Source organism: Merops nubicus, unplaced genomic scaffold (assembly GCF_000691845.1).
Source record: "Merops nubicus isolate BGI_N331 unplaced genomic scaffold, ASM69184v1 scaffold7361, whole genome shotgun sequence".
Lineage (NCBI taxonomy): Eukaryota > Metazoa > Chordata > Aves > Coraciiformes > Meropidae > Merops > Merops nubicus.
In genome coordinates this window covers 15,563-41,971 of record NW_008587513.1, presented here as the reverse complement: position 1 = coordinate 41,971, position 26,409 = coordinate 15,563, and the positions used below count along the sequence as shown (strand labels likewise).

General features: G+C 42.0%; 1 protein-coding gene across 1 annotated transcript; it reads left to right on the top strand.

Annotated features, from left to right (window-relative positions):
• Window positions 1–3,251: 3,251 nt before the first annotated feature.
• On the top strand, window positions 3,252–25,415 carry ALOX5 (arachidonate 5-lipoxygenase; the record flags this gene model as incomplete). Its single annotated transcript, XM_008948936.1, has 13 exons — window positions 3,252–3,450; window positions 5,261–5,342; window positions 6,869–6,991; window positions 10,218–10,324; window positions 13,359–13,531; window positions 14,236–14,382; window positions 14,481–14,684; window positions 14,901–14,987; window positions 16,412–16,590; window positions 20,174–20,295; window positions 21,629–21,729; window positions 23,873–24,043; window positions 25,236–25,415. Coding segments are annotated over 13 exons (1,875 nt in total), but the record flags the coding sequence as incomplete, so codon positions are not given.
• Window positions 25,416–26,409: the final 994 nt, after the last annotated feature.

The following is a 26,409-nucleotide window of genomic DNA, read 5'->3' as shown; positions in this document are numbered from 1 at the left end:
AAACAGTCATCTCGGATGAGCCAGAATTGTCATCTCAGATGCGTGGGACATCTGTACCATACTAATCACTTAACAGCAATGAGATTTCATGAGGACTTGAGCTAAAAATAATGAAGTATGTTTCTCCTATCCAGACAGTGTCTTTGGTCACCTTATTCTTCCTCTGTCCACAACTAGCACTGGAACTGGAAAAGAGTGAGATGCTAGAGCATAAAAATCCCAAGTAGCTGAATACAAAGCTAATCTGATCCAGGTGCAGTTTGTTATTTGCTTCTATAGGTTATTGCATTGGTCTTCACATGTTTAAATCCCTTTTATAGTGATGAACACAAACGGGTAATAATTGACACAGGTTTGTGGATTTGTCTGGACTGTCTCTCTGCAAGGTGGCTCCTTCCAGCTCCTGACTGCCCAATGCAATAATGATCGTGGTAAAATTGAAAGAGAGGATTCATTTTGTTTTGTAATTGCATAACGAGGTGCACAAGCAGGAAGTGTCTGAGCCTGAGATACATGGCATGGTAGTCTGTGATGAGGAACTTTTCTGCACAGTCCCATCTGGTCCTGGAAAGACATACAAAATTGCAGAAGTAATGACTCAGTATGAAACCTGAGCCTAGTAAAGAGTTTATTTATTTACACTGTTTTTATTAAACCAGGAGTCACTGGGAAATTAATATGAAATAGAAATGGTTCAAGTGCTGCCTATTTCTGGAAAGAAGATTTGAAGAATAGGAAGGAATCTGAGCATGTTATCTACATTTTCCAGCCATCTTCCAGAATTCTTTGTGCCAACTGACATGAATGAAGCTGAGGATATCGGGAGTGGGGTGATAGGCAAAGATCAGGGTGGTTTCTGAAACCAGCATTGTAGAAAGGAGGAATCTTCGTTCACTTTGCTAGGAGCACAGACTTATGTCCTACAGTCTCTGACTATCATAGCTGTGAGTCCAGGCACTATTAATGTGCTTTCTGAGAAAAGCCACTCAACATTTTCAGTCTCCACGGTTGTTTCAAAATCATGAATCATCAAGGGAATGAACTGACCTTTACAAATTATCCTTTTAAGCTATCTGGGATAGTGGCAGGCGTGGAGGTGTTAAAGAGTTGGCAACATAAACTTTCAAAAAATGTTTAATATTAGTATATTTGTTGGCTCTACAAAAAGAACTCGTTATTTCCTGCTATGGAGATGCAAGGAAAAGTGACAAGCATGATTTTAATGTGTGGGCTGGAGTCTCAGCTCTGTGAGTGTTGTCTCTCAGCTCAGATGCTGTCATCCCAAGCTTGCCAACGACCACCATGCTGTTTGTGAAGCAGTCTGCTATCACCTGTGTGTATGGGTGTGCTATTGATATAAACATTGCAATTTTTTATTAAAGACATGGTGGTCTTCCTTTTAAAAAAGAGACAGTTTAATGTCTCTTGCTTTAATAGGGATGGGAAGACTATAGCTCAGCAAACCAAAATAAACACCATTCATGCCCATTTTAAATATTTGAGCCTAAAATCAAATTAGGGTGTATATTAGAAGAAAATCCAACATCCTTGTTAGCATGAAACAGCTTCATTTTAGTTGCTATGCAGTAATCATGGCCTGAGAGTTTCAAAGTTGATTGAAGAACATATTTGGGGAAGGACAGGCAAGGACAATGTTTTTTTGTTTGCAAGATGGACTTCAAAAACTAAAGGGTTTTTTTATTTTTCTCTGGCTTCTATAAGTAAGTCAATTAGATGTGACAAACTTTATGAAAGCTGGCCTGAGAGTTTCAAAGTTGATTGAAGAACATATTTGGGGAAGGACAGGCAAGGACAATGTTTTTTTGTTTGCAAGATGGACTTCAAAAACTAAAGGTTTTTTGTATTTTTCTCTGGCTTCTATAAGTCAATTAGATGTGACAAACTTGATGAAAGCTGGTATTTGTATGTAATGGATTATGAGAGAATTGAGGTCTGTCATCCCAAACTTTGGTGGACAGATAAGTGTCTTTATCCCAAAATTATCACCACAGCTGGTAATTCATGGATAGCTCATAGGAACTGGGTACTTTGCATCTGTAAACTTGGGTTAAAATGGGAGAGGAAGGGATGCCAGGGGATCCTTCTTATGTGTGTTCTTCCAATCATGTGAGTGAAAGTTACTATGAATCTTTTGTAACAGTTGAAATAATAAGTGCTACCTGGACACATTTAAAAGTTACTTGGTTTTTTTGTTGTTGTTGTTGTTGTTGTTATTGTTTGGTTGGTTGTTTGGGTTTTTTTCCCTTCTTTCTCTTGTAAGGAATTTAATCTTTCTTCACTTTCCAGTTTTGGTCTTTATTTGAATTGGCCTTTCCCTAGCAAGTAAGACAGTAATACTGGGCATATCTCAAATGCCTTTCAAAGGCTCATAAAGTGCTCCTGAAAAGAACAAGCAGAGTGTGATTAGGGCAGGAGCCAAATGACAAAGCTCACACAGGCAGGTGAGTCTCTACAGGCATTGCAGCACCTTGATGCAGTACCTCAGCCCTTTGGTATCAGCAGCTGGTTGATTTCTAAGACTGTTGACCATGCTGACAAAAATTGTGAGAGTATGAATCAGAATGGTTTGGGTTGGAAGATACCTTAAAGACCATCTAGTTCCAAGCCCCCTGCCATGGGCAGAGACACTTGCCACTAGACCGTGTTGCTGAAAGCCCCATCCAACCTTTTCTTGAACACCTCCAGTGATGGAGCATCCACAGCTTCCCTGGCCAACCTGTTCCAGTGTCTCACCACCCTCACAGTGAAGAACTTCTCCCTAATTTCTAAGCTACATCCCCCTTCTTCCAGTTTGAAGCCAATACCCCTCATCCTATCACTACAAGTCCTTGTGAAAAGTCCCTTCCCAGCGTTCTTGTAGGCCCTATTCAGATACTGGAGTGCCACAATAAGGTCTCCCTGGAGTCTTCTCTTCCCCAGGCTAAACAACACCAACTCTTTCAGCTTCTCCTCATAGGAAAGATGTTCCAGCCCACTGATTAACTGTTTTTTTTAGGCTGCATACAAAAATGTTCCTCTGTTTCTGGAATGTTTCACATGTTCTTGTTTGCTCTTCTGTTAATCTTCCTGTTGCATTGCAGTCCAAGAATAGGTCTCCCTTTTCTCACTCACCAGAAGCTAGAAAGTTCTGTCATGCCACTGCCATATCAGGAAGGGGCAGATATGCTCATGTAGTGCTGACTGTGCTTCCTGAATGTGCAGTGGATCATTGCCTGTGTTCTGATCTGCAGGTTGACTCCTATGATGTGTCCGTGGAAGAAGACCTTGGAGAAATTCAGCTACTAAAAATTGAGAAACGAAAATATTGGTACCAGGATGACTGGTACCTTAAGTATATCACTGTAAAAACACCAATGGGTGACTATTTGGAGTTCCCTTGTTACCGTTGGATTACAGATGAAAAGGAGATTGTCCTTCGAGATGGAAGAGGTGAGAACCATAAGAAATCAAATTTCCTGCAGAATATCCAGAATTCTTCCACCTCTCCTTCCCCTTTCCCCATGTACCTCCCAGTCTTCTCTCTCAGATGGAGACCCACTGCCACTTCTTTTCTGCATCCTAAAGAATGGGCTTTCCCTGCTGATTAGGACTGCTTTATGAGAAGTTTGTTGGGCTGAGCACTGTCAGTTGGGTTAAATATTTTTAGAAGCACATGCAAAGAGTCCATATGCTGGTTTATTACACTGATCTTGAGTTTCAAGGCTGACCCTAATGCCAAATTTTTGTTTGCTCCAGGTCTGGATTGCTGGAAGCCCTTCTGATCTACTTAGGATTATTGTCTCAACTTTATTTCATACTAAGTTCCCGAGAATCCCATGATTAACTGCCTGTAAATTGTCTTGTTTTCTTGAGAGTGAAATAAAATCCCAAAGTGGGCTGCTTAGCAGGGGACTTGAAACAGCAGATGCACTTCTCACCCCTACTCTTTTCATGGTGTCAGGGAAGGCAGGGTGAGATGGATATGACTGCTGCAAGTAGTGGTGACCAACTGAGAAAAGTGCTACAGCACTTCTCTGCTCTGGTCAGAGTGGCTTGTTGGACCTGAAACTTGTGTTTTAACTGTCTCTGACTACATACTGGCTGTGGTCAGGGTTGGCAGAGACAGTTGTCACTGATATTTGATTGTTCACCCCCTGTGCTTCCTAGGGTAGGCTGGCTGCTGTAGTGGCTGTGCATGAGTGCCTAAAAACAGCTGAAGCAATATGTGAGGTGGTAAGAAATAAATGTTTATCATCCCATTAAGTTTTTGGCTACTCCTTGCTGAGGAATTTTTCATTTGAAGCCTCTTGTCCTATAAACACAACTACGTGTCTGTTTATTTTTGGTCTCCAGAGGGAATTTGCATTTTCATAATTTTATATATAAGAACTGTAACACTTTTGTAGAAAGGAGCTTTGCATGGCTTTCAGAGTATTGTGAGGTAAAGGACAAAAACAAGTAAAATCCTGTCAGTAGCTTGAGCACAGCCAGCTGGAAAACATTAGCCATATATGTTATCAGTTGTATTACCTCTGATATTTCCAACTCCAAACCTGAAAGAGATATTTCCATGAAACTCCTGCTGGCTTTATCTGTCTTCCCATTTGTGTATGTAAAGTGAGTCACATATTTTGCCCTTTCTCCAATGACCAAGGAAATTCCTTTGTTATTTAATGGTATAGTGAATACATGATCAGAAGGGCAAGCTGTCTGGAAATGAAGTCTCACTGGTTTTTCTTTCTGTTCTCATGATAAGAAGATATGAGTATTGCCCCAAGCTGATAGTGGCGACCACAACTCAAGAAGAGAGGACAGGAGAAGTTTCCTGGAGATGTCTTTTAGCAGACAATATTAGCTGGAAAAATTTGTGATTTCTGTTATTGATGAAAATTCCCTTAGATAATGAAATAAAAAAGTTCATTCCCATGACCCTATTAAGAGCATGTAACATTAGGTATGTACAGGAATTGTCTATGTTAGGAATCCAGGTTTTATATGCAGTTGAGACAGATGTTCCTAGCTTGAGATAATTGCCCCTTGGAGGTATTAAATTAGAAGCTTTTCTCCTTCCAGAGATACTCTAGGCAGCTGTGTTTCTACTCCAGGTACTAAGATGGATTGTGTAAGCACTTCACACAGAAACTTTGTAAAGGTATAGGTCAGGCGTTCGAAGGTTTGGAAATTTTGTCCTCCTTCTCAAGACCTGTGCTGTGATAGGTAGAGGAAACTTATAGTCCTATCTTTTTCCCTTCTTTGACAGCAAAACTCGCTCGGGATGACAAGACCCAGATTCTGAAGCAGCACAGACGCAAAGAGCTTGAGACGCGGCAGAAAACATACCGGTGAGTTTCCCATAGCTCCTCAGGGGGTTCAGGACCAGTTCTCTTCAGGTCAGAGTTTGGCAAGTATGTTGAGATTATCATGTTCTTCTATTCACTGCACTACTGGATAAGAGAAAGCGTAAGTTACAGTGGTGGCCATATACATATTTATTTGGATGGAATTCACTGTAAGTGATGATCAGCCTGGTGTACGTGGCTTTATGAGATGCTTGAATCTCAGATAAGCCTACCTGGAAGGCTTAGGTGGGAATTCAGTGGCACAGTCTCTGTGTGGGCCCTCTGGCACACAGTTACTCTTTCAGGGAAGATTTGAAGGCAGATTTCATTTACCTTTTAGAAGCAGTACTCCTGTTTTGGAACATGACCTGAACATGTCGTCTCTTACCAGAGCTTTCTGGCTGCTGCAGCAAGCTAGTTTTAGCTGTTTCCTGCTCTGGTGTGCAGTGGAAGATCTGGCCCTGTTTCAGTGGACTGGAATGTGCTATGAGAACATAGTTGTGATACTTATCTTTATACTGTCATTGACATTTTTTCCCTAGTCAATGTTACAATGGGAAAATGCTCTTTTTTATTACTGGGGAACTCCAGAAGGCATTAGACGTTTCCTTTCCCTAGAGACACACTTTGTGTTAAAATAACAATAATTTATTCCACTTTCATCTCCTTATCATGACAGTAAGGATCAGAAGGACAGAGGGTCTATTCAGAATGGGTGGATTGAGGCTTAGTGTATGTGCCATGGATGTAATTTGACTAAGATGGGATCTTGCTTACAAATTGTAGGAAATGGAGCAGAGAAAAATATAATTCAAGAAGAGGTATGGCACAAAATTTTATTTATGTATGCAAAAAGGAAGGCAAAACCATTTGTAATTTCAGGGAAATAGCTATTTACAAGTCAGATACATAACTGATAGCACATAATGCAGTCTTTGTGTGGCAGGCAACTTGGAAGTGCCATTGAAACAGTATTCTTTACAAATAGTCTCTTTTGTTTTGAAGTAAAAAAGGGACACAATGCAAGAATGTACGTGGCAGAAGATGTGTGCCATGACCATGAGGAGGTAAAGCTCTTCTGAATCAAAACTGTCTTATGTCTCTCCAACAGTTGCCTTTTCGAGGAGCCTAAGTGCACATCTGAGTACTTTTAGCTTCTGTATTTCAGTTCTGCACAAATGCAGCCCCAAGAATGAGCACATGCTGGCCAGCTCTGTCCCTTCCCCTCTCGAGACATTTGAAGCTACTTCCCATTTCAGCCAAATCTGACAAGTGTTTGGAAATATCACAGATATTAGTTCAGCTTTTGTGGAGGTACATGGCCAAGTAGATACATACCATTGTACTTCAGGATTCTGGATGGTAGTGGTAGGTACTAATGTGGTATAAGTCACTAGTTTTGGCCTAAATGTATCTGCTACAAAGTTTCTTTATAGAGACGAGTCACAGAAGCAGTGTAGGTGAAAGAATGTCACAGCTCTCATGCTGGTAAGATTATATGGTTAGTCCAGCCTCTTTTGTTTTCTCAGTTGGAAGGAGTGGCATCCAGGCTTTCCTCTGAGCATTGATGCCCATTCTCACAGTGATCTGCCTCGTGATATCCAATTTGACAACGAGAAAGGAATTGACTTCATTCTGAACTACTCTAAAGCGTAAGTGTTTGTGGAACTCTAAGAGTTTTGCAAAATGTCTTTTGGGGTAGGGTAAGGATCTCACTGCCTTTTAGGTTTCATTGAAATCTCAAAATTGGATTATTTTTCTTAGCTGAATCTGCAGTCAATCGAAGTAGGAAAGAATTGAAGAGATTTTAAATCATTATTTAAATATTAATATTTTAAGCTTTTGACACTTGAAACTGACTGAGCTTCTGCATTCTTGTTAGACATTGTTTTGGCTGTAGATGGATGGAGGAGGAACTGATGAAAAGCGTAGGAAGAAGGACTATTGGCACCTGATACCTGGGCTTTTAATTTAGTTCTTGGAGTTGCCCCCTAGAGATACTTCTCTCCCCTGACTCTGTGTGACAATTAAGCTTTTCAGTCACATACCAAAAGAAGATGGTACCAATGCACCCTTGAGACCCTGCTGAAGAAAAGGTGTTCTGAGCAGCCCACCAGTTAACCACATCTGAATGTAATCTGCTTGGGGCAACAAAGTCACTGCCCACCCACTTGTAAGTGTCATGTCATTGAAAAAAAAAAAATGGATTTCTAATGGTTGGATGAGCCTGAATCCTGAAGAGCTCTTCAAAATAGTAGTACAGAATTAATGAGGCAAATAGGTCCTCTCGGGCCGGTGAGTCCCCTTCTGAGCTGTCTCACATGCCCAGGTTCCATCATACTGTCTCAGCCATTCCACCATACTATCAAATCATGGGATAATCTGAGGTGAGACAAGAGTGGTGCAAGATCACCCACAATTTCTACATCTATGATTCTGTTAGTATATAGGACTCTGTATTTTGGAAAGGTGTTCCTCCCGTTATTAGGGTGATCAGACAAAGATTCAAGCATAGGCTGGTAAGAATGAGGGAGTTTAATAGCCATATTGAGAAAGTTGCAGCTTCTAGTAAGAGTGAATTCTTGTTTATTTGACTTAATCTGGGGAACTGACAGTGACTGAAACCTTTCATGTCAGAGCACTCTTGCTGTTGCATTTATGCAGCTGTATTTCACTACCAACACAAAGCCAAACTGCACAGCTTGTTCCAAGAGAATCTACCTGCTTGTTTTCTAATTTGGAGTAGTGAAAGCTTCAAAGAACACTTTTTTATTTTTTTTCCTGGCTTTATTAGCTCTGCTGTAGATTTCTCCCTCCTTCTCCTCTGCTCCCTGCTCCTCTCTGTAAATTTAAAGGATTAATTGTGTGTAGGTGGGGATAATCCTGAAGGTTTCTTGTGCTAATGTGACCTACACTATCTAGCACCTGGAAACCCTCACCTTGAATTCTGTGCCAGAAATGCAGGCTTCATAGCTATTTTGGACCAGTAATGACTTTGGGCAGATGAAAAGGGCTTGTTCTACAAGCAACTTTTGCTACTTTTTCCTGGCTCTAATTTCTAGTGTGTACCTGAGACATCTATTTCTTGAGGAAAACAGGTTTTTATTTCCAAAAGACTTAGGAAAAGTTTGTTCCAAGATAGGAAATGTGAAAGACTACTTCCTTTAGGAAGTACACTTTGAAACATTTGAGAATGAACGTATGCCTGGAATTCAGCAGGTCAAACCACAGCAGACTAGATCCCAGGTGCTGTCCCTGTTGCTTCATTTGATCAGGCTAATAGCCCCAGGTAGGAAGAACACCCTGGGCAGGAAAGGATCAGTTCCTACTCATTCATGTGTCTAATGTCATGTTTCCTAATCTGAGAGCAGTTCTGAAGGAGGGCAGAAGCTCTACAGGACCTTGAGTGGAAACTCTCAAATGAGACAGTCTCAGGTTAGCTCCTTTCAAGCTACTCAGTTTAAAGTCATTTAAACTTCTGTTCTGAGTCATGGTTCCTCTTGAAGTTCTCTGTAAATCTAACACGTGTTATCTGTCTGGAAAGCCCTGTCCAGTAGCTACCCTCCTTTTGATCCTTGTACAATCATTCTGTGTCCCTCTCAGGTGTGAAGAGACCTCTCTACAAGTCACCACCTATTCCAAGCTAGGCAGTTGTCAGAGTTTTACTTCCTAGCATACCTCCAGGCACCTCTTAATCTTGACTGTGTCTGCAGCAGCAGCAGCAGTCCAGTCTACATGCACTCTGCCTGGGCTCAGTGCAGAACCAGCTCCTTTGTCTGGCTTATGGTTGTATTGCTATAGAGCCCTTCTCCAGATTACCACTTGCTGTTTTTCCAGGCTCTTGGTCCTCTTCAGCCACTTCTGTTCCAGTTCTTTTTAAGGTGTCTCTATCTGAGTTGACCGATTGTAAATCCACCCTCTTGTGTTTCTTCGTCTCAAATTCTCTTTGGGAGGATTTCCTGCAACACTGTGGCTTCTCTTTACTCTGTTATCTGCCCTGCTTATCTTTGTACCATGCATGTTCTTTTCTTTGTGAGTTTGAAATGTTAGTGGAAAGGCAGCTTTCTTTTTCAAATTCATCATTTGCTTGCTGGTCAAAATAGATTTTCTTTTTAATAACAACATTTTAGCATATAAATAACAATTTAGGACTTGTCGCTTCATACCAGGTGAACTTGTTTGACTGTGTTGTAGACAGAATGCCTTGCAGAATTAGCACTCTTCAGCATTTTTCTGGCTCCCAGCCCTCTGATGTGCGTGTGATGTCTGCAGCCAAGTGACTTTGGTTCCTGAGGTTAGAGATGAGTGTCAAGTTTAACCATCAGCTCAAGTAAATAGAAAGCTCTCAAAAACTCAGGCCTCATGCTGTAGGGATCCAGTCTGGCCTTGGTTATGTAGATACTTACAGGAGCTATTCTCTGTTTAGGATTACTGACTGATTGCGCGTTGTGTTCTGGCTTTGTGCAAATTACTCGATTTTCTTATGCCACCATACCCCTTTCTGAACTGATGCTGATAATGATCTTAGTATTCTCAGCTGATGCTAACTACTGGCAATGTGTGAAGGACTGGTTTTTCTCAGTCCAGTTTTTATATTACATAGGTTTTACAGCACTGCCCTTGTAGGCTGCTGAGGACAACTTTAGAACAGAATTCAGTAAATGCAATAGCAGGAGCTGGGACCTCCGGATGCCTTTTAGATTTCTATGTGAAGGTCAGCCAGAAAATTTTTTTCTGCAGGGTGACTAATCTCACATTCCACCACTGAAAAATTTGCTGTGTGTAGGCATTTGAAAGGGTGTGAAAGAATGGAGAAGAGTTTTAAGGAAGCTGGAAATTATTTTTTTTTTCAGAGATGTCGTTTTGGTTTGGTTTTAGGATGGAGAATCTTTATATCAACCGTTTCATGCACATGTTCCAGTCCTCCTGGAGTGATTTTGCAGATTTTGAGAGGATCTTTGTCAGAATAAGCAACACAATCTCCGGTGGGTTTATTGGCATTTACTCATGTTTGCATTGTGTTATGACTAATTAGTTGTCTTGTATATATCTGATTAGAATGGAAGTGACTGACTTGCATTTCTGGTCTACCATGTTTTTTCATAAATAAACTGTAATCTCAGACTGCTGATCACACCAGCAGCCTGCAAGATCAAAAAGCAAAGCTATGACCTCACACAAACTAAAATTATTGGGAAATGCTCAGTGACATTCTGGGTCCCGAGCTATACTGGAGGGCAGGCCAGTTAGGCATAACAGTCCCTTTTAGCTTTTAGAAATGTATTTTAAGATATGCACAAGTCCCACAGGACAAATTTTCGTAAGTGTTTCTCATCTAAACATAGAGATAGCTTAGCTGAAGTGCTTTTCAGAGCATATTAGCTATTAGGGCATTTTAAAAAGTTTGATCACGTATGTCCTACTTCAGTCATCTAAATGCATAAAAAGTCTTGAAAAGGCACATTTGGAAATGTTCCCTCCTAAAGGCAAGTATGAGAGTGACCCCTTTTGCCTCTTACACAGACCAGATCAAAGGCTGTTGCCTAACATCCCAACCGTGTGCTCAGTCTTGGCTGTACTGTTGCTAACAGTCCTGGCTCCTCGACCCTGTCCCAACATGGGTAGGGTGCCATTGCCTCATTTCTACTGTCATAATCATAGAATCACAGAACAATTTAGTTTGGAAAAGACCTTTAAGATTATCAAGTCAAACCACTAGCTTAACTCTGCCAAGTTCCCTGCTAAGCTATGTCCCTAAGCACCATATCTACATGACTTTTAAACGCGTCCAGGGCTGATGATGATTCAACCACTACCCTGGGCAGCCTGTTCCAGTGCTTGATAGCCCTTTCACTGAAGACTTTTTTCCTAATATCCAACCTAAACCTCCCCTGCTGCAACTTGAGGCCATTTCATCTTTCCCTGTCATCACCGGTAACTCCCCTCAGTTCTTCTCGTCTGTTTGTGTCAAATGACATCAGGTAGCTCAAATGCTTTTCAGCAGTAAATTTTTCCCAACAGAGGTCATTTTGACAGAACTTGTTTCAGGCATGAAAGCCCATGCTGCTAGCCCAGCAGATCTGGAGAAAGGTAGCAAAGAGCTGAGAATGACCTGGGAGCTGAAACTTCTTCATGTGTTTCTGCTGCAGCCAGGCTGGACCATCAGACCACAGCCTGAAGAACTGAGGTTCTTACTGGAAATTAGCACGAGCTAGGCCTGAAAAGACTCGTGACATTTATCCAAACTGTCATCTCATTTCAAAAATGTGTCAGAATTAGTTGTGCATATTGCATTAGAAGTCCTTCTATTCTTGCCATTTCATACTCAACACCTTATTGGAAGATAAAAATCAATGTGTGAGTTTCTTTTGGTTTCAGGGCCATTCAGTCTCTGCAGTGTATCTCATGTTGTTGAAAGCTCCACTGAGGTAGTATTAACACACCAAAGACAAAATACTTCTTTTCTTTAAGCCTTTTCGATATGGACATCTTAGCAGTTACCTGAAAACACAGTAAAAGGAATTGCAGACAGACATGAGTATTGAAGTTCATGCTGTCACTTCTGTAAAGCAGGGCTGGGAAGCCTTTGGTTTGTGAGTCAGACCCAACCTTCTACTATCACCTATGGTTACATTATTTAACTTTATTTTACTGTATTATTTCATATAAAAGATACACAGATACTATAAATTGGTTAGTGTGTGTGAATAGCCTGTTCAGACTCTGCAAAGGAAAATACTTGTCCGTTCTGCTCTAAAGTTGTGCTCATCTTCAGGCTGCTTAAGGACCAATTAATAGAAATAAGAGTAATTTTTGCAGTCTTGTTTATAAAATAAAGCACATGAGGTGGCTCAAGCTACCAAAAACTAATGACAGCAATTTGTTACATAGAATTTAATAAGATTGTTTACGAATGTACTTTTAACACAAGAATTACATATTATCTACAATTAATTTAATTGATAACATTTCCATACTCATGAGGAAAGCTCCAATTCTTTGAGTTTTAATTGTTAAGCATTGGTCTTCATTATGTTAATGTAACTCTGAATCTGCTTATTTGCAAGCCTTGGCAGAAACAGGACTAATACAGGTCATTCAAGGCATTTTTTCAGTCATGCAGGTTCTGTCCAAGGTGATGAGTCATTTTTTGTGTGGTGTAGACTTCAGCTACAGCTCTAGACTCATTATGCAATTGACAGTGATGATGTTCATGTCAACTTTAAATAAACTTTTTTTTTCCGGTCTGTTAGAAAGCATTGTGAATTTTAGACTGTTTTTTAATTATCACTGCGTTCCTTCAAGCCAATCATTTCCATCCTGTCATCCTTTGTAGAAAAGTAAATTGCTTTCAGAAAAAGTTCTGCCTTATCTGAAAATAGGCAGTTGTGGAATACATTAGTTGCTTCATTTTTCCTCTGTGGATATCGGTTGGATTTTTCACATTAATCTTGTTTGTTCTGACTCTGAACTTGTAGGTTGAAGTGGCAACATGATGCTATGAAACAGAACACTGCAATTGTGGAAAACATCCTGTAGTACTACATATCTAATAGTAAGGAGATGGAGTACCCAAAACGAGCATTTTATTAAGAAGAGATCTTGATCTGGCTTTATATTAACAATTGAAAAGTAAACAGAGAGGAAAAAGTCTCAAACAAGCAAAAGAATGTATGAGCAGTTTTACTGAGTCAAAGTCAAACCCCTTCCCTGGGTATCCCTCACCCAGACCCAGCTAAGAGAACTGCTCCAGCTGCTGCTGTTCCTCCCCTATCCACATTGCTCTGTATTTCCCCTCTCCTGCCTGTGTCATCTGTTTTTAGACTCATCCCTCTGTCTGCATGCCCTGCGAATGTGAAGAGTGGGATTTTAAAATATCATGGAATCCCTGAGAAGGTGGTCTTCCATGATATTTTCCATGATATTCCATGATATCCTTCCAAGAAGGATGAATCCTACAATGCAGTAGGATACTGATGCGATGCAGATATTGATGCTGTGGGCTTGTTTTTCCTTTAGAATACGTGATGCAGCACTGGAAGGAAGATTTTATGTTTGGCTACCAGTTCCTGAATGGATGCAATCCTGTGCTGATCCGGAGATGCACAGAGATACCCAAGAAGTTGCCTGTAACGATGGATATGGTAGAATGTAGTCTGGAGAGGAACCTGACCCTGGAGGAGGAGGTGAAGGTATGGCTCTGATTCAGGCTGGACTCCATCTGTTCCTTCTTGTGTTCTCTAACCTCCAAATTCCATTCTAACTGCCCTCAGCCACGTCCTCTCTTCAGCCTGTATGGTTGATCATGACAATGCTGGTTGTCTCTTCTGTTGACTATTTTGTCTTGCTATCCTGGAGCTACAGGCCTTGCCTTTCTCCAGGTCCAATTAAAGGAATGTCACCAGGAGGTGAAGGATCCTTTTTCAGTGCTTTCCTCTGAAAGGTTAGGGATTGACTGACTGCCTCTGAGGTGAGAAGTGCCTCTTCCTTTCCTGGCAGGGTCTTACCCTGTTGTCACCTTCAGAGTTGAATTAACATGGAGAAGAAGGGTTGGCAAGGGTGCTGCCTTGCTTTTGTTTGTATGATGAGCACAGGGGGTCTCAGCTGACTCTGTGAAACCTGTTTGCATCTTAGTGTCACTGCATGAATACCAAGTATGTAGTTTCTCCTTGCTGATAGCCTCACTATCAGACACGAGTCAGGTAGTCTGTGTAAAGGTGCTTGCTGTCTCAATGGCATCATCCCTGAGCCACCATGAGCAAGGGTGGGCCATTGGCTGCTCATAACCACTCTGGCCAGACTTCTCAACCTTTCTTCCAATCCTTGCTGCTTGCACTCTGTTAAAACACATCACGTTTTGGTTTTGTTTTGTTGCTTTGTTTTGTTTTTTCCCCAGCAAGGAAACATTTTCATTGTGGACTATGAGCTGCTGGATGGTGTGGATGCCAATAAAACAGACCCGTGCACAATACAGTACTTGGCTGCACCCATCTGTCTGCTGTATAAGAATCTGGAGAATAAAATTGTACCCATTGCAATCCAGGTGGGCTTACAGTCAGGGACTTTAAAGGGACACATTGGTTGTTCTCACACCTTACGCATGAATGACTTGGCGATTCTTTTTCTTTTTATATCTTTCAGCTTGGTCAAAAGCCTGGGCCAGATAATCCTATCTTCCTTCCCTCAGATGCTACATATGACTGGCTGCTAGCTAAAATTTGGGTTCGCTCATCTGATTTCCACATCCACCAGACAGTGACCCACCTCTTACGGACACACTTAGTCTCAGAAGTGTTCAGCATCGCCATGTTCCGGCAGCTGCCTGCTGTACATCCCCTCTTCAAGGTGGGTTCTTGCACAAAGACGTGCGAGTCAGGGAGGTTATCACATTAGCTGACAAACCAAAAGGAACACGTGGTAACAGCTCAGCTGAGGCAGTTTGGCTGGCTGCCCTACAAGGTAACATACAGCTAAGCCTTCAGAACTTCAAGCTTTACACCTGGTTCCTGTTGAATTCAATCAGAGAATTTACCTTCTTTCATTGTTTGTCCCATTTCACAGCTCTTGGTGCCACACATGCGGTTCACAATAGCCATCAACACCAAAGCCAGAGAACAGCTTATCTGTGAATGTGGCCTATTTGACAAGGTAGGTGATCCTCTTTGCAAATCTTCATTATTCTTTATGGTTCTGTATGGGTTTTTATCCTATATATTGCCTTGTTTCTTGATCTCTCTACTAAAAGACAAATATAACTAATATCACCTGAGAAACTGGCACAGAGAACTGATGCCATGTTGTGCTAAAGATGTTAGCTTTTACCTCTAAGTAGTGATTTCAGAACAGGTCAATATCAGTAGTGAGTTAGTATCTTACTTACTCATAGCTAATGTAGCTTTGGGATATGAGTATGGGAGTACAAGGTAACATAATATGAACATACACCCCTGCATATGTACGCACACAGTTAAGTCCCCAATTTCTTTTAAATGCTCATTTGTCTAAGGGTAGGGTGGTGGGCAAAAAATTTTGTGTTTGCAAAAGGCAATAGGATCAGGGAAAGTAATGTAGATAGATTTATAAGTACACAAATAGTGGGTGTAACCCGTCTTCTCAAATTGCCAAAACCAGCAGATCTGCTAGGATTAAAACTCAGCTTCATCTGAGTCAGTGAAATGTAGCTGTGTATCGTGGACTGCAGTGCAGCTCTTAGGTCAAATCTGAACATCTAAATCTGACTGTTCTAGTATTTAACATGTATCCAGCTCTCCCTCCCTTGGATCCCCCAGAAATGGCAAGCTGTATCTAGGAACCCCAACAGGTTGGCATACAGCTGTCTCTCTGACAACATGTTAGCAGCAAATAGGAAGTTTGGCAGGTTTCAGAAGTCCTTGAAAATAGGGAGCTCACGTTTCAGGACAACTCTGTCCCCATTAGACCTTTGTCACGAGTCCAAAAACAGCTTCCACGCTCCAGAGTTTTTCACTCAAGGAAAAAAAAAGTTAAATCCAGGCACTTTCCTTGTCTTCTGTACTCCACTGCTGACAGGCATCAGAACAGAAGCATAGTCTCTGTACCCCATGCACGTGGGATGAGCTTGTGGCTAAAACCTGACAGTGGGGATCCAGGAGTTCTAGAAATTTTTGGTTCCAGTGCAGATGAGCAACCAGTTAGAGGACAATAAGTGTAAGCTGACTACTGCTACAACATGAGCATCATATGCTAGAAAAATAACACTTGGGAGTTTTTGTGGAGGGATTATCTAAAGAGTTTTGCAGTGCTGTTTGTTGAGGATGCACTGTGTTTTCCAAATGCAACCAACATATACTGAAACCCTGGCCAATCCTCACTAGTAGGCACCCAGCAAGATTGATCTCCTGGCTTAAATTTCAGGGTGGCTAATGGTAGTCTGCATCCCTAAACTCTTTCTTCTAAACCATTGTGTGTAGCAGCAGCTTGGAAAACAGATTCACCAGCATTTTGAATACCATCTCCTGCAAATTTTGAAAGCCAATCTTGGCACAAAGGGAACATAATCTCCTACTGTTCCTGTCTTGCCATTCTTCCCACAGGCAAATGCTACAGGTGGAGGAGGACATGTACAAATGGTGCAGAAAGCAGTGAAGGATCTGACTTATAGCTCCCTCTGCTTCCCTGAGGAGATCAAAGCTAAAGGTATGGACAGCAAAGAGGACATCCCCTACTATTATTACCGGGATGACGGCATTAAAGTCTGGGAGGCTATAAAAAGGTAAGAGAGCATCGTTCCAGAAATGGCTAATAAAGTTAATGTCACAGAGACACAACTTCCTTTTCTCTCTGCTCACTTTGCTCTTCATCACAGCCTTGTGAACAGAACCTGCACTGTGTAGTCACACGGCGCCTGTTCCACTGGCATGCCTCATGTGAGGAAAAATAGTCAGTCACACACCCCAGACTGTTAATTCCTGCTTTATTTCAGCTCTGTTTTCTTGCATTCTGTACTTCAGAAGCCCCTTTAGAAGTATGAACTCTTCCATGGGATTTCACAGAGTTTAATGAGTTGGAATTTAGCCCTAAAAAAGGAATTTAGGGTTTTTTTTTAGCTATGTGCAAACCAAGAGAGAAGCCAGCTCTCTGACTCAGCCATGTGAGTTCATCTAGGTTCTTGTGAGGTGGAAATATCAGCTTGGCTTGCATGACAGTTGTCTTTTAAAATTCAGTAAATTAGACATTAACTGATTCAGGCAAAATCTTTCTTAAAACGCCTTAAAATTGCAAGTTTCAAGATATATCAGGAAAGGCATCAATTCTGAGTCAGGAGAGGTACTGCAAGGCTTCTCAACCACACAAATGTGTCTCCTTTTCACACATGAATCATTCCATTTTGAGGCACTACTTCTTATGTTTTTTTTTATACTATAGCAACATTTCATTTAACAAACAATGTATTTTTGCATGACATAAGTTGCTTGCTAAATACGGAGCTGTTTCTTGTCACATGGATTTGAAAAACATGTTCATTAAAAATCAGATCTTTTGTGTACACAAAGTAGGGGGTTTATAATGCAAGCATAATGTTTAAAGAATCGGGTACATATTCGTCTCCTGTGTTTGTCTCCCTTTTCTCTCTGTTTTTACAAAGGGTTATCTTACAATATTTCCTGCAATTGTTAGTGCCCATTTGGCAGAAAAGGAAGTTATAACTTTTCTGTAGTTAATATCTTGATGTAGTTTGGTTTTTGTCCCTCTTCTCTTTCCTGTGTTTTCTTTGCTGATGCCATTTCAAATACCAGATAGTACTTGGTCAACTCAGTTTAGGTTGACTGTTTATGAGTGTTAACCTAGCTGGAGGAAGGTGTTACACGGACACAAACCTGGCTGAAAGATTCTTCATAAGTGAATAACTTAGTTTAGAAATGGTGTTAACAGTAGCCTTTTGAGTGTGTGATATCCTGACTCATGAACCCAAAATAATGCATGTGTCTAGTCAACATCAGTGTCCTACACTCTACAGGGGAGCCAGTTTCCACACTTTTGATTAATTAATGTCTATCTCTAGCATTGCTTCACATGTGATAGATGGCCTAGACTTAAGAAAGCTGATAAGGTTGTTCTCCTAGAAACAATGAGGCTCACATGGCAAGTTTTTAAGCCCCTTCTCTAATACTGAGCTTCTTATTTCTAATCTAACTGCAGGTAGATATCCCAACTGTCGTGGTTCTATTCGCTTCTCCCTGTAGGTGTGGGGTATTCTTTGTCCCCCTCCGTGTGGGATTTAAGTTTATTAGTGGCCTTGGTCTGCATACTAATTCCTGGTAGTAATTTTAAATATGAATTTTTATTATTGTTATAGCCAAATAGCTTATGAAAATGTTAATTCAGACAGAGCAGTTAATTAGAAGAACTTTAGCTAAAAAGTAAAATTACTGAATAGAACCAGTTTTATTTACCCCGAACTAGGACATGAAACTAAAAGGCCTCATCTATACTTCATATACTAATTTATATTTGTATGGAAGTGGGTCCATACAAATTCTACTCCTGCTATATACTGCTCCTGTGTAAGAGGATTACCTTCTGTATGCATTTGGCACATCTGCCAAGTGGTAGAGGCAGAGCTCATGCAGGGCTGCTTTATCTCTGCATGTTGCAGGATTTTTGTTTTCCTTTGTCCTCTTCTGGACCCCAAAATTACTTAAACTCTTAGTGTTTATGCAGTTGTTTCTCTCACTCTGTAACAGCTCTTGATTTGGTTGGCTAACAGAAACCACATTAACAGATTTGTAAAGTTCTCTAAATTGCAATAAATGTATGTAAAAATGCAATAAATGTATTTATTAAATAATGTTTATTAGGGAAGAAATCTGTATTGGATAACAATTCTTAATTCTATCAGTCAGCTTCCACAGTCAAATGTTTCACTCTATGGGCTGTCATCAAAATATTCAGCAAGACATTATAGGTACCAGCAGAGCTACTAGAATGTCTCAGCATAGCTTAGTTAAGCAGTCATTCAGATATGAAATACAAATCTCCAGGAAATCAGGCTTACCTATTTTTGCTGCTTTCAGAAATATTTCTGTTCTCTTAGTGTTTTGAGAGCCTTTCTTTCTGGGTTAGCCAGGGAAGCTTTTATAGAAAAAGGGATTTTGAGAAGAGGGTCTGAACAGGGAGGAGATGTCTGCTGTCTGCAGTGGATGTAGGAAAAAGCTCTAGACCACTTCTTCTGAAGAGGAGCTTCCTAGACCGTCCCCACTTTGAAGTATGCCACTTGCATTTTGTGAAAAGAATGTGCAGTAGGAGAGGATCAACTATTTGAATGGTGTTCAGAAGCAGCTTTGGAATATCCTACATAACAGGGATGCTGCTGGTATCACAGTCTGGGAACTTCTGTTCCCAGTGTGAAAGCCTCTTCTGCTGACCACTTGCCCAATATAGAATGATATTATCATTAACAGGCAGACCAGCAGCCAAGCTTCTCCCTCCACTCCCACATCACACACCAAAGATCTAAAGTGCCAGACAACCAGAGGGAGGAACAAGCCAATGCACTCACCCACTACAGTGGGCACAAAGAAGGGAGCAAGCCAGCCAAGATGCCAAGCCATGGGAGATGGCAGCAGCCAGGCCATGAGCCCAGTTACATAGCAGGGACTCAGAGACAGCTTCATGTTCTGTCACTGCCACCCTAGGAACCCCACTCTGCTATGAAGATTCAAGGAGCCCTTCCAATAGCCAAAATCTTCACACAGTACACACACTGTGTAGACAAGCCTCACAGCCCCACTTCAAGCAGAGCCAGCTCCTATAGAGGTGTCTTTCTTTCTCCACCCCCAAGTTCATGTGGAAGGTGGGGGCACCTGGTGGTGATCTCCTAATCAGTTCCCACTCAAGGCTGGCCAGACCCTGGGTGAAAACCAATCAGGAGGGCCTTTTTTGCCTGGTTGTGGACATCATCCATATGCCACCCCTCATTCAGGGCTGAGAGATTAACCCCACCACTTCAGAGCCATGTGGATAATATGGTAGAGTGAAGAAAGAATGTAGATGTGATGGCAGATGTTTGGCCAGGAACAAAGCCCGAGATAAGAGAATAAACCTCACAGGACTGTTCAGGGGATGCAGTGCAGTCCAGCATCTTTTTACAGGGGGAGGAAGTGGTGCAGTCAGAAATTAATTAAAGTTGCATCTGTGCATTTCCACTCCTGTGGAAAGGAGGTAGGAGAGTGTTCAGACCTGCTCTGGCACTATGCAGCATCTGACTCCTCTGCAAGGTATGTAGGTGTTCAGGGAATGGCAGGCTTGCTTTCTCCTTCTCCTTTTGTCTTTTTCATTTGTTTCTGTGTTTGCAGTTTCACAGAGGATGTGATTCACATCTACTACGAGAGTGATGAGGTGGTGTGTGAGGATGTGGAGCTCCAGGCCTTTGTCAAAGACATTTACGTCTATGGGATGAGGGGCGTGAAGGCCTCAGGTAAGGTCTGACAGCCCAGCCAGGTCTGCAGCTTGTCGAATCGCTGCTGACAGCAGTGCTGCATGTTCAGCATGCCTTGAACTGTTGGAAACTCTCTCCCTTCTTGGCGCAAAGATACTCAGTTCTATGGGTAAGACCCTGGATCAGGCCCTCCCTCCCTCAGGAGACAGCTCCTTCCTTTGCCACAGATTCTCACCATGAGCTTGGGCAATTTGTGTGGTTTCTCTGTACACTGGGTATTGGTCCTTTGATCTTGTCTACACATGCTTTAAGCATTAGGGGAGGGGCTGTCTGTATGTGCTGTTGAAACCACCAGGCAAGCTGGTAGCAGAGCATGCCAAACCCCTTTAAAGATGAGCACAGTGTACTTAAGATAGCAGGACACAGAAGGGGACAGTGCATCCTCTTCACTTTGGGCTTGATGTCTGGCCACGTGCTTCTCCCCCCTCTCAGATGGAGTTCACATCCATGTCAGGTTGGTGGTGGAGATGTGAAGCAGCTGGCACAGGCAGCCTGAGCAGGGGCAGCTCACCCCAGGGTGATGACAGGTCTATAGGTATCTATACCTGTGGCCACATTGGGCTGGGACAAGGAGTATAGCACAGGACTAATGTAGTGAGTATAGGAGAGAGTGAGTGTCTTAGGGGTGCTTTGGTAGTAAAATATTTTGCTAGTCCCTAAGCATTCCCTTCTTTCTTTGTATAGTTTCATTTGATTATTCCCTTTCAAAGACAGCTTGATGCAACTATTTCTGTTCCTTATTCTGTTGTTTCTCTTTCAGAAGTTCTCGTTTCCTCACTTCTCATTTCAGCTCTTCCCGCACTCTTTCTCACAGTGCTCTTGGTTGCTGAGCCTTGGACCTTTATAGGTACAAGCACGTGGTCATTTGCTCTTTGGCATGAACCTTCCCTGCTTGCATTGCAGACTGAAGAAAAAGTGAGCATCTGAGGTCCCTGCTCTGTGGACTCTCTGGGTTCCTTGCTGCAGGGTAGGTAGGGTGAGAGGACAGGGATAAAATATTTTTTAAAGCTGTAATTATACTTGGCCTTTCCCTTAAAGAATACAATATAAGTTTGGAAACAGTGGCGATTCCTCACAAACCTATATGAGGTAAAGCAGGATCACTCTGTTTTTACAGCTGGACAGCCAAGATGCAGAAAGGCTGAATAGCTCCTGTGAGACTACACAGGAAGATTCAGAAAAAAGAATCCCCTGGTCTTCACTGACTGCTGCATGCTCCTCTAACTCCTGCCTTTTGAGTAGCTGGTTACTGCTGGATAACTTGGGTTACTTCATAGCTGGATTACTTAAGTTTTTCTTTTCCCTCATTTAGGGTTTCCTAAGGTGATCAGAACACGAGAGAAACTAGCAGAATATCTCACGGTGATAATATTCACTGCATCAGCCCAGCATGCAGCTGTGAATTTTGGTCAGGTAGGAATTTCTGGAAAGGTTGTTCTTTCTGGGCTGGGAGGTGCATTTTTCACAGCAAGCTCTGAAAAATGCTTTTAGTCTTTCTGGTCAAAATAACTGCAGAGCCACCTGCAAATTCCCACGAAGCCTGTGGAAACGGAAGTATTTTGGAAGCTGAGAAAGGCATTTTGAGTCCTAAATATGTACCAAAACTCAAATGTTAGGATTTCTAACTTGTATATTTTCATTTTAATGATTATGTGGTACCATTTTTTTAAGTCTTTAAATGGATTGCTTTCAGAAATGCTGAAGGTCTCAGATGCACGGTCTAGCTACCGTGCTTCCCAGACATCACCTGAACTGCCTGGATATGCTATGAGCTGGTCACCTGTCTCACAATCTGTAAAGAAACACGAGTTACACTAAATGGCTGTACTTTGTATGTGCTGTGAGTGCGTGCACGGGGGAGTACTGTGGGCTGGTGCTGTAAGCTGTGCTAATTTGGCAGTGTGCCTGTGCCAAAGCAGCACGCCACATTTGTCATCCTGTCCTGTCAGTAGGTCAGGAGTCCAGATCTTCAATGATATCTAGACACTTAACTCCCACTGACACAAAAATTTGAAGCAGTACCTCTGTGAGGATCTAGGCTTCTGTCATGTATGGTTAAGTTTCCAAAAGCACAATTGTGCTTAATATTCCCAATGCATGGAGTAAAGGCACATATATATATATACCCTTAAACTATAGTAACAGCCTGCCTCTCAAATACTGTTTCTTCCAACATCAAGGCATTTTGGAAAGCAGACTCCACATCCAGAAGAAAATCTCTTTGTCAGTCTGTATTGCACAGAGCTTCTTCACTGGGTGGGTGGTTGGTCACTGGAACAGGCTCCCCTGAGAAGTGCCAAGCCTGTCAGAGTTCAAGGAGCATCTGGATGATGCTTTTAGTCGTACGGTTTAGGTTCAGGTAGTCCTGCAAGGAGCAGGAAGTGGGACTCAATTGTCCTTATGGGTCCATTCTGACTTCAGATATTCTATGATTTTATGCAGGGGGGGAGTTTGGCACGTGTTCTGGCTTCAGGAGTGGAAGATCTGACAGATAAGCAATGACACCATCTTTCCTATGATGATTATTCCAAAACACAGCCCACATCACTCTCCATGTTGACCCACCTGTCCAGCCCTGCAGCTCAGAAGCCCTAGACCAGGTCTAGAGTCAGGCATCAAATGAACCCACACTATTCCTGTGCAACGTCCATGACCATCTCTTAATATTGACCAGGTTATTAGGGTTTAGCAGAGAGCCTTCAGAGGATACAAGGAGGAATCTGACATGCAGAGGATATTCAGCCCATCAGCAACAGTCTGCAGCCATGGGTAAAAAAAAGGCAGACAGAGAGGGCTGAGGGCAGGAGAAGATGGCCAGGCATTGGAGAGAACCAAATGAGCACAGTGTAAGCATGGCATACAGCTGAAATGGGATTTTCCTTCAGGCAGGGCAAGGGACATGTATAAAGATAATGAAAAAGTGTTTGGAGAAGGAAGAGTTACAGTAAGCACAACATGTTATATGGTGGCAAAATTGGGGGTCATATCTAAAGCAAAATGAGACACCATCATCCCAAAATGTTGAAGCAGGCCAGAAGTGATTCTGAGTCCCCAGTATGGCACTCACCATGGCCACATTCACATGGCATATGCCACAATGCACCAGCATCCATTGCCTCTCTTACTGCCTGACCACAGCACTGTGGGCATGTTTTAGAGCAAATTTTGCAGAAAATAGGAACTGGAGAAAGGATTTTATCAATTTATTTTTTTTATTGGAGGTCATCTCAGATGATCAGAAGAGATCTTTGTTTAATAAAATAGCTAAGACCTTAGCCTGTTCAGTGAATCTGGGCTGTCTGGCATGTGCCTGTGGTTAGCAAAATAACTACCCCCATTTACACAACCCCACTCTCTCCCTTGTGCTATCCTGAGGAAGACAGTAGGGACTTCCTTGTCTCCCTCAGTACTTCTCTAGAGCACCTCTCTGTCCTTTAGTTAGTATCTTCTCTCTCTGAGTGTCTCATATACAAAGCAAATTCCCTAGTGTCAAGACTCCTGATTTTCTTTGCAGTGTTCCAAAATTTTCACTGTGCTGTCTTCCTTTGTTGTGCAGTATGACTGGTGTTCTTGGATTCCCAATGCCCCCCCAACAATGCGCCGCCCTCCTCCAACAGAAAAGGGGACAGTCACCATCGAGCAAATTGTGGAGACTCTGCCAGACAGAGGACGTTCTTGTTGGCATCTTGGAGCTGTCTGGGCCTTGAGCCAATTCCAGGACAATGAAGTAAGTCAATCTCCCTTCTCTACGTGGTGGAGCTGTAGGAGAGACCACGAGGGCCATGGCAAGAGCACAAGAACTCAGTGCTCCTCTGTGCTTGACTTGACCATGTTTGCCTTTCTGTGAAGATGTGTCAGTGGTGTGAGCTTGCCCTTATTCTGCCAGATGCAAACCAACTCTGAGAAAGAAGTTGTATTTTTATTCTAAGGCTGTGTTTCAGCCAAAATGAGAGTTTCTAAACACAAGCATGGCATTGCTGAGTAAGGAGGCTGGTAAGGAAGGAAGGGGGCTGCAGAAGCAGTGCTGGTGGAGAAGCTACAGTATTGCTGTGTCTCCACGTCCTGTCCCTTTGGAAAATCTGCCCCAGTGCCATGTGCACTACAGCTGTGGCTTGTGCCTGGCTGGTGTAGAATGCAAACAAGCAAAACAAGCCTATGGGAGGCTTTGCAAGCATCGTCTACAACCATTTTCCTCATGTAAAATGAGGTTGTAGGTACTTGGTTGTCTCACGTAAGGGTGTATCTGGAGGATGTGTTTTTAAGTCCTCAAATGGAAGATGATGGACAGAGGGTACTTCAAATTAAGTTTCTCTTTAAGAAGAAAGCAGATTTCAGCTGAGAAGCTATAGTATGGACAGTACCCTGCAAAATGGTTACCTAAAGCAAGTAATGTGCCAGAGTGCATATTGGCAATGCAATATTCAGGGCAGCCTTCAAGTCCAAGCTGACTAAAGCAACAGGTTGAACTTTGAAGGACAATTTTAAATCAGTAGAAGCTTCTACTGTCACTGGAAGAAGCAGTCATCTTACTTTTTAATTCCTGGCTGTTCATTCCTCCCCCCATGCCATCCTTTTCTTTAGCAGCACAAATGTTTGAGTGCCTATGCAGAGATCTGGCTTGGGAAGCTGATCTGGCTGACCACTAGCCTGAATAAAAGTGATAATTTTCAGTGGATCAGCTCCCTGCAGATGGAGGAGGTGCCACATAGACATCTGTGGTAGCACTACAGAAAGATGCAGGGCTGGAAAGAAGCAGCCAGTGGTGGAGGGAGGGAGGATGGGACAGCATTTTTCCTTGGCAGTGCCAATGTAGGCTAGCTTAAATATTGATAGGGTGTTGTTCTGCTGGATGACATCACGTTGAGACAGTATAGCCTTTGTTTACTCAAAAGCATTATTTCTTGTTCTTTTCCAACTAGCTGTTTCTGGGCATGTACCCGGATGAACACTTTGTGGAGAAGCCAGTGAAGGAGGCGATGGCAAAATTCCGGAAGAGCCTGGATGAGATTGTCAGCGCCATCGCTGAGCGCAACAAGAACAAAAAGCTGCCCTACTACTACCTGTCCCCAGACCGTATTCCCAACAGCGTTGCTGTGTGAGCTGAGAGCAAGGAGAGTCTGGGGCTGTGTAAAGCTAGTCATTCCTGTTACATACGCTTCTGCTCAGCTAAATTTCAGAAATGAATAAAATAAGAAACCTGCCGTCTTCATCAGAGCTGACACAGAGTCTGGACCTTCAAAGCCAATTTCAGTATGACTGACCTGGCAGATGAAGTCTAACTGGCAACCCTCCAGGTTGAATTTATTACAAGTTAATTTTTACAAGATTTAAAAATTATTCTTGGAATCAGTATCCGTATTTCTGGGTATTATTATATATCGTGTCAAAATAATACAATCACAGTTTCACTTACTCAATGAAAATAGTATCACGAGCAATAAGCAAGTCATATCTTTAAAATATTTCTTATTTTTAATAGGTGGCACAAAAATGCAATATTTTATTTTTTATGCATTGTTTTTAATCTGTTTTAAATATTTTCACTACAGCTGTGAATGTCCTAATCAGAATGAAGGTAGAAGGAGGACATTTTTTTTAACATAGCTGATCATTTTTTATCACTTCTTTACTGGCAAAATGAGATAGCCTGATTCAGAGGAGATGGAAATTTTGTAGCCACATAAACCTATATATTTTCTACATAAAACTAGGAAGGTTTGTTTTAACCTCTGCCAGCAAAGTTTGATGTCTTTCATAAATACAGGCAAACATTTTGCTTAGCACAACAGAAACAAATACAGACCTAGCAATGCTTATGCTCTGTTTCTGTTTTGTTGCTGAGGCTGCTGGTTTTTGTGGCTAGTGTCTTCTGTTTTGTGGGGGATGAAGAGGCTACTTTATATAATGACAAAAGTTGTGGAGAAGGGTTAATTGACAGCTTCTAGGAAGAATCTTTACATTTGGCCAGTTAAGCATAATTGACATGTTCCACCTTAGAAACATCTGGGGTTTGTCTGTTTCATTTAGAGGTGATTAGATTCAAGTACTTGGGCTTTGATTAGAGTTGAGACAGTTACGAATATAATGAAAGCA